The 8,786-nt window shown below is 42.5% G+C and overlaps 1 protein-coding gene across 1 annotated transcript in view; it reads right to left on the bottom strand.

Annotated features, from left to right (window-relative positions):
- Window positions 1-574: 574 nt before the first annotated feature.
- Window positions 575-8,786, bottom strand: part of FAM47E (family with sequence similarity 47 member E) — a 35,196-nt gene continuing 26,984 nt past the window's right edge. The window contains exon 8 of the mRNA XM_075337602.1: window positions 575-774. Coding sequence (XP_075193717.1) covers window positions 634-774 — 141 coding nt within the window. The 3' untranslated portion in view covers window positions 575-633. The remainder of the gene's footprint in view (window positions 775-8,786) is intronic.

Genomic DNA, 8,786 nt, shown 5'->3' with positions numbered 1-8,786 from the left:
CCTCGTTCCTGCGGCAGCACACATCGCTGTGTGTGAAGCCACAGGAGCGAGGAACATCTCCTACCTGTGTCCTGCGGCTCACGCCGGCTATGCGGAAGGAAGGAGGTGGGCGGGATGTTTACGTCCCGCTTATCTCCGCCCCTCCGCTTCTATTGGCTGCCTGCCGTGTGACGTCGCTGTGACGCCACACGACCCGCCCCCTTAATAAGGAGGCGGTTCGCCGGCCAGAGCGAAGTCGCAGGGCAGGTGAGTGCATGTGAAGCTGCCGTAGCGATAATGTTCGCTACGGCAGCTATCACCATGATATTGCAGCTGCGACGGGGGCGGGGACTATCGCGCACGGCATCGTAGCATCGGTGTGCAAAGTGCCCCTAATACCTCACCCCATTGTGGATCGTAACCTGTTACGAGCAGGGTTGTCTTTATTTTTGCTTTAATTATTGTATCTTCTGTAACTGTTACTTATGTTTGTTCATATATCAATCTCTGAATTTTAAAGCGCTGCGGAATATGTTGGCGCTATAGAAATAAAGATTATTAATATTATTACTAATAGATTTGATTTTTTACATGTTTATTATTTGCTTGTCATTTCAATGTATCTGAAGGCACAAAATACACCATGTTTACAAGTTAGTTTATTATACTAGATTCATGGGTGGAGGCTGAGCTGGAACGGTACCAGGTGTTTCTAGCGGAAGCTGTTCTGGATTCAGTTACAATGGTGCTGTCGGAGGTGACGCCATCCTTCTTAAAGAACAGTTTATTGAGAAACTGAAAGAGAAATGAAATGCACTCTTGTGAAATGTGATTTGGGAACTTATTTGACACAGATCCGATTGTACAATAAGTGAAAGATGAAAACTATCTGCAATAATAAGTAACTGAATCACAAATAAAAGTGTCTCATCAGTGTTTAGCCAATAGGCAGATAACAGTATTCGCTGAAGATAATACAATAGAGAATGTGGATCCATTTTATACCATCATTGTCTTTTATGTATCATATAAATATCACTCAGTAAAAGAAAATGTATTTGATATCCATTTAAATGAAATTAACTAACCAGCCTTTATTTTTGTGATACATACTATGCAATTCACACTACCAGTGGGACTATCAATGCCTTTTGATGGCCAACTGTTGGACAGTGAGACGTCAACCAGTTTCCTGAATGTCTGCTGCAGCGGCAACTCTGTAGGTGACTGTCTGTGTTATGATCTAAGGCAGAGGTCCCCAACTTACTGACCTTGTCAGCCACATCCAGCACCTGCCTCCCTCACAGTAGAGATATTCAGATGCCCCATTACCAGCATAATGACAGCCAAAGCTTGTCCTCAGAAATCACACCGAGCCAGTATAGCTAACACCCTTTCAGATCTTCTCTTCTATGCGGTGCCACTCACAAAAGTCACTGTAACGCCCATACTAGCATCCTCGCACTCTCCTAACGCCCTACCCCGGTGGGGATGCCAGTTTTCTTACCAATCCTGGTGTCTTGCGGCAGCGGTCCTGTTCCATGATGCTGTCTCCCGGAGTGTCTGCACACCTTGCAGGCCTTTCAGCCTCTGCCCGTAGGGCGCACCCATGGCCACACCCCTTCTCTTAAAGGGTCAGCGTCCTTCTAATCCGGATGTACTTCTTGGGTCAGATGGGATGCTGCAGGTACATAAGGCACCTCTGCCCTATGGGAGGTGCCTGGTCAACACATTACTTTAGTTGCTAGTTTTCAGGTCCTCAGTGCTGCTGCTGTTACTGATTTAGTATATTGCTGCTGCTGACTGTATCTCTGCTACAGTGCCGTTCCTATCTGTGGCTGCTGCGACCATCCAAGCCGACTGTCTCCTATCATTCAAGCTGCCGCAAGTATCCACGCCGGTTGATGCTGCCAATTCATCCATCCATCCCGGACATATCCACAACTCTACCTGCTGCTGCCGCCTTCTACACAGACACTGTGCTGTGTCTATGGCATCAGTCTGACGGAGTACTGCTTATCCCCTGGGGCTGCCCTCTGCTTGCTTCTTACCAGTGCCTGGAGAAAACTTGGCGGCCAGTTCAGTTGGTTCCTCCAGGCAAGTGAACTGTACCTTCGGTCCAGTGGGACCACTAAACAGCGCTCGCTCTGCTAGCATAACAGTCACCATCTAGAAACCCGCTATTCATAGCTTTTTGCTAGACCTAATGCTCATGTACTAAGATGGAAGCCAGTCGCAAGCTACACATCACAGGCTCACAACCCACATGTGGCTCCCGAGCCACAGATTGGGGACCCTTGATCTAAGGGATATGGTTTTTCTTTCTAAAGAGTAACATCCTAGCTCTGGCATTCCAGTATGAGGAGACTTAAACACCTTGCATGCTCCTTTGGGAAATTAAATAATCTAGTTAAATCAAATCTCATTCTTTGCACTGATGAGGGCAATACTCCGAAACACTGAGTCTGCAAATTGAGTTTCTGGCTTGGCTTCTAAATTAAGTCAAATGGTAAGGCTCGTTAAAGGGTCGATATTGACTTAGGATTTCTACTTTCAATAAGTGGCACTAGAGTTCAAATTGTCTTCCTCTTTGAAGAGACAATTTGCATGTCTGTGTTATGTAAGACAAAGATTGTTAACATTGCTGGCGGTTTTACTACATGTTGTAAATGCCCAACCTAACAATTGTGAACTCATCTCATGATTTTTTTACAAGGACTTATTACCAACCCTCCCAGACATTATCCACCCAATCACAGATGTGCCATGTATGAGAAATGTTGTGCAATAAAATCAATAATTTTTTCATGGATAGGTTTGAGTTGAACAGTTAGCTTCTGCTCACACAGTCAGTATCATACATCAGTGTTTGTAAGCCTAATCCAGGAGTGGGTGATAAATACAGAAGTGGTGCCCCGGTTTCTATTATACGTTCCCTCTGATTGTTCCACTCCTGATTTTGGCTACAAATACTGAGGTAAAAAAACCTCTCCAAATACTGAATATGTGAATGTGGTCTCACCCTAGAATTAAGATACTAACTGCTGATAAGTTTTTATTTGCTAGAACATATTTAGATTTCAGTGCAACTATTTTTATATAAGGAAATGGTCTTTACTCCCAGGTAGTCTGTGAATAAAGTATGAAAGCCAAGGGTCACAGGGCCTTCAAAAAGGGAACATTTGTTTACACCATCCTCAATGCTGATATATGGCGTTACAGAGCTTGAATAAGAATCATCTCTACATTTAGACGTATTTTAAGGTATAGGATATGAGACTTGTTTACAATGTAAAGATATAATGTATATTCATTACGAGAATGCATCATACTATTGTATTTTTCTATTAAGTCACATGACAGACTATGCTTTTGTAAATGTTTAAAAAAAAAATGAACACTGCCAGGATGGAGGCCAGATAGAGCCCAAAGAGACTCCGTCAACCTCATAATAGTGGCTGGTTCCAGTGGCGAACATCTAGCCGGTGCCACTGCACCGAGGCCCAGGGGGGAAGGGGGCCTTGCAAGCAGGGTCTAAGTGGCCTGGTGGGACAGTAGAGGATCCCCCGATGTCCATGAGACCTCAGCAGGCCCTCTGTGCTTGATATAAAAGGGGCCCACCGCCGGGCCTATGCGCCATCAAATGTCACTGGTATGCGCTGCGTGGTGACGTCAGCATGCAGTGCATAGCAGAGACGTTTACTGGTCGCCTGACCATGGGGGACAGTATGGATAAGTGGAACCATGGTGCACAGTATGGATGACTGGGAATATATGAGGGACAGTATAGATTGGGAGCATAGGGGGACAGTATGGATAAGAGGGAGCATAGTGGGGCAATATGGATAAGTGGAAGTATATGGGGACAGTATGGATAAGTAGGAGCATAGTTGGCAGTATGGATAAGTGGGAGCATAGGGGGCAGTATGGATAAGTGGAAGTATTTGAGGGATAGTATGAATAAGTGGGAGCATAGGAGGGAAAGTATGGGCAAGTGGGACCATAGGGGGCAGTATGGCTAAGGGGGACCATGGGGGACAGTATGGATAAATGGGAGTATATGAGAGACAGTATGGATAAGTGGGAGCGTAGGGGTCACAGTATGGATAAGTGGGACCATGGGGGAGAGAATGGTCAAGTGGGAGCATAGGGTGGATTGTATGGAGTAGGGGAACTATATGTTGCAGTGATCCCAAGTCAATTTTGTTGTTTGTTTTATTTTGTTCACAGCAGTGTACAGGCATCTTCCCCATCCCGAAAAGCTTGTTGATTGGCTGTGCTGCAGCCTTTCAACTAACTTTATTCAGCGTCCGAACAGCACCCGAACTCCAAGCCAAGATACAAACTTCCATGAAAGTCCGTGTTCGAGTTTGAGCCTCGAACACTAGGTGTCTAGTACGAATCCCGCACTTTACAGTTTGGGTTCGCTCATCCCTCATATTAAGTGATTAGACGGATTTAATCTTTGGGTTGGTACAGCTATAGTGATATAAGATTATTATAGTTTTTTAGTCAAACACCCCGTAAATTAAGAGGGCACGCCTTACTACAACAATGCCAAACATATGGACGTTAACTGTGGTTTAGGCACATTGCAGGTCTCAGAACGGAGAGGGACATTTGAAGTTTGTAGTGCATATTTTTGCTGGATTTCTTTTAGAGGGGAGCCATAGTGCTTTTCCAGAACTTTGGTGATACCTCATTTCTGTTAACAGATGACAGACCTGAGTGGGGACTTGTTTTTTTGTGTGTTGAGTTGAATGCTATTTTCAGCTACTCGGGATACAGAACATTTAGGATAAATGTGAACTCATCCAATGCTTCATGCTGAGCACTTACATAAGGATTTCCTTGTACAACTCTGAAAAACATGATTCAGGTGAAACCCCTGATGAATCCATTCACTGAGTTACTCCAGACTCTGTTCGTCCTCTGTTGATTGGTGTCCTTCTTTTCAAAACTGCAAAAAAAATGTTGTTGACCGCACTTTTATGCATGCTTAAAAGGACATGTAAAAAGATGGATAACCCTGGACCACAGGCTCAAGGTGACTCTCTCTGCCTCACTACATTGAATTTTCCGTTGTAAATTTTGTCTGAATCACATTTTTCAAAGATTTACACGTCAACCCCGATGTAAGGGTTCAGTGTAAAGCACGAGATAAATATGAGCTGTGCCTTACTGTAATCTTTGGGAGGCAGAATAAACAAGTCAAACAGCAGTTTAAGAATTGGCTTTATTTATTTTGTATGCCATTTACATTGCGTTATAAGTGATAAAGAGGCCTTATTCCTACGGTCAGTACGATTACAGTCATACCAGGTTTATATAGGGTTTTTTAGGTTTGGCTACTATCACACTAAAATGCACTTTTTTTTCAAAATAAAGGTTTTTTTTGCATCACTGAATATTGAAGGTTATAGTTTTGCTTTTTTGTTACAACAGTCAAGTCATGTTATTGGTACCTGTCACGGGGTCCTTCTCTCATATCACACAATCAACAGAGCGAGAGATGGCTGTACAATCCAAAGAGCATTTATTCCAAGAAAATCAAAACGGTCCATAACATAATCCACAAAACAGGGGGTAAAATTGTCCAGTAGTGGCATAAATGTCCCTATCTCTCTGAGAAGTCCTAGCTTCTCCCAGAGGATCAATCCTTCTCTCCTGAAGTTCTCAAACAGACTGACCAATTCTTTAGGTAAGTAGAGAGTTTAGGTGGATCTCACGCCCCCTACCCCGACTTAGGAACAAAAGCTTGGCAAGGGAGGAATTAAACCTGCAAATGGGACAATGTATACACAAGGGACACAGAATGAACAGTGAACCACGCCCAAACATTAACCCACACAAAATGGTACACAATCCACAATATTCCACCATCACAGTACCATTTTGAGCCGCATAATATTTGCTTTCTATTTTGCTTTTTGTGAAATAGAATCAAGAAGAACAGCAATTCAGGATTTTTTTTTCACGCCGTTCACTGTGTTGTAAATGTGATAAGACAGCTTTATTCTTTGGGTGAGTACGAATACAGGGTTATCACTTTTCCATTTTATTTTTATGTTTTGCCGCTTTAACACAATAAAAAAAAACTAAATTGTTTTTGCATTGCTGTATTCAGAGAGCTATAGATTGTTTATGTTTTGCTAATGAAGCTCTATGATTTCTTGTTTTTTTGCGGGACAAGATGATGTTTACAGCGATGATGTTTTTATTTACATACAGCTTTTTGATCGCGTTTTATTCCACTTTTTTCAGCTGTATGTTGAAAAGACAGTTTTTGCTTTGTTTTTTATTTATTTATTTTTTCACAGTGTTCACTGGGGTTAAGTAGTGTTAATTAAGCCAAGCTCCCGGCAGCCATCTTGTGGTCACAGCTCCACTGCCTGCCTGATTATCATGATGTAAATTTACTTAATTTTGCTGGAACCCCTTCCCGACCATGTCGTAAAATTACGTCAAATGTTGTGAAGGAGTTAAGAAATTTGTTTGCTACCAGTGAAGTCAAACTTGTATATTTCTAGTCCTGTTAGCAGCTAAGATGTGAATACAATTAATTGTGGTCTAAAAGCCAACTAAATCATCAGTAGTGCATCACTTTCTTGTAATGTGCTATTAACCCCATAAGGATAAGTCGATATTTAATTTTTTGTGCTTTCGTTTTTTTCATAAGCAATAGCATTTTTATTTTTTCCATCCATATAGCTGTATGAGGCCTTTTTTTTTTTTTTTTTTGCTGGATGAGTTATACTTTTGAATGAGATCATTAACTTCACCATATAATGTCCTGGAAAAATGGGTACAAAACTTCAAGTGAGATGAAATTGTGAAAAAAAAAAATCACTTCTGCATGTTTGTTTTCTTTTTTTTTTTGTATTTAAGGGGTTCATTGCTCAGTATAAATGATCTATAAATATGGTTTTCTTGGTCAGTATGATTACGGTGACACAATACTTATATAGTTTTAATTTTAACCCCTTAATAACTAAAACCAAATTTTTCAAATCTGACGTGTCACACAATCAGGAACTCAGGATGCCAATGGGGTTAAAGAGGGAGCACCCACACTCTGTTAACCATTTAGATGCCATAATCACTACTGACAGCAGCATCTAAGGCAGGCTTTGCATGCTGCGACATCGGTAACAATGTGTTACCGACGCTGCAGCGATAGTCCCCGCCCCCATCGCAGGTGCGATATCTTGTGATTGCTGCCATAGCGAATATTATCACTACGGCAGCTTCACATGCACTCACCTGCCCTGCGACGTCGCTCCGGCCAGCGACCCGCCTCCTTCCTAAGGGGGTGGGTCATGCGGCGTCACAGCGATGTCACACGGCAGGCGGCCAATAGAAGCAGAGGGGCGGAGATGAGCGGGACATAAACATCCCGCCCACCTCCGTCCTTCCGCATTGCAGCCGGGACGCAGGTAAGGTGATTCAGTTCCTTGCTCCTATGGCTTCACACACAGCGATGTGTGCTGCCTGCTGGAACGAGGAACAAGATCGTACCGTCGCGGCTGCAAAATTATGGAAATGTTGGACCCTACACCGATCATACGATAACGACACTTTTGCGCTCGTTAATCGTATGTAAAAGGATGTGCACACTACGATATCGATAGCGACGCCTGATGTGCATCACTTTTGATTTGACCCCACCGACATCGCATCTGCGATCGTAGTGTGCAAAGCCCGCCTAAGAGATCGGTGCCAACACCAATTGTGACTCATGCGACAGGGTGTCAGCTATGGTGTATTTTCACCCATCGTGGGCATGTTATTCTCTTATATCTCAGGTCAATTTTTTAATTCGAATTGGTGGTCGCTAAGGAGTCAAGTGGTAAGAAAAAAAATCACAAATTTGTTAAACATTTGCTTGTGCTGCCATTTTCCTAGCCCTGTAACGTTTTATTTTTTAGTTGATAGTGTTTTTATTGTTTTTGCAAAGCTGTGGTGACCCAAAACAAAAACACAATTCCGACTTATCAATTTTTGCTTTCTTTTTGCAGTTTTACCAGTTAGTTTAATTAATTTTATACTTTGATAAATCAAACTTTTATGGACACAGTAATAACAAATATTTGTATTTTTTTTCTTTTTAAATGTTTAAGATTTTTAGTTAAGGGACAAAAAGAAGATTCAAATATTTATGTTTTTTTTTTAATAATTTTTAAAACATTTGTATTCACTTTTTACTGTTTGTAGTCAATCTAGGGGACTTAAACTGGCAATCATCCAATTGCTTATACTATAATATACCTATGTCCTGTATATAGCACAAATCATGTAAAGTCATCATGACAGGTACAGGGGTCTTCAGTAGGCCCTTGGTTATCGTGACAATCCAGCAATACCGTGTTGTCGCATCATGTGATGGCGCAATGGGTGCTGTTGTTTTGCTACAGATTTATTATACAAGTATGTATTATTAGAGCTTGTTCACCCGAAAATGCTGAAATTTCTGCAGCGATTTGACAGCACATGTGCGCTTCAAATCGCTGCAGAAACACTGCATAATGGATGCAGCGTGACTGCAGAATAGATGCCGATTTCATGCGCTCGGGATGCTGACTCTCCCATAGGCCTCTTTCACACGTCCGTGTCTCCGGTACGTGTTTGGTCCGTTTCCTCACGTACCGGAGACACGGGCACAAGTAGACCCATTAAAATCAATGGGTGTGCTCTCACGTGCGTATTCTGCCATGGACCGTGTTTACGTGTGGAGCATACGTGTGCCTGTGTGCTCCACACGTAGACATGTCCGTTTTTCTCCGGCATCACGGGTGTAACACGGAACG

The sequence above is a fragment of the Anomaloglossus baeobatrachus genome, chromosome 1 (assembly GCF_048569485.1).
Source record: "Anomaloglossus baeobatrachus isolate aAnoBae1 chromosome 1, aAnoBae1.hap1, whole genome shotgun sequence".
Lineage (NCBI taxonomy): Eukaryota > Metazoa > Chordata > Amphibia > Anura > Aromobatidae > Anomaloglossus > Anomaloglossus baeobatrachus.
The sequence above is the reverse complement of the archived record's forward strand: the minus strand, read 5'-3'. Positions and strand labels throughout refer to the sequence as shown.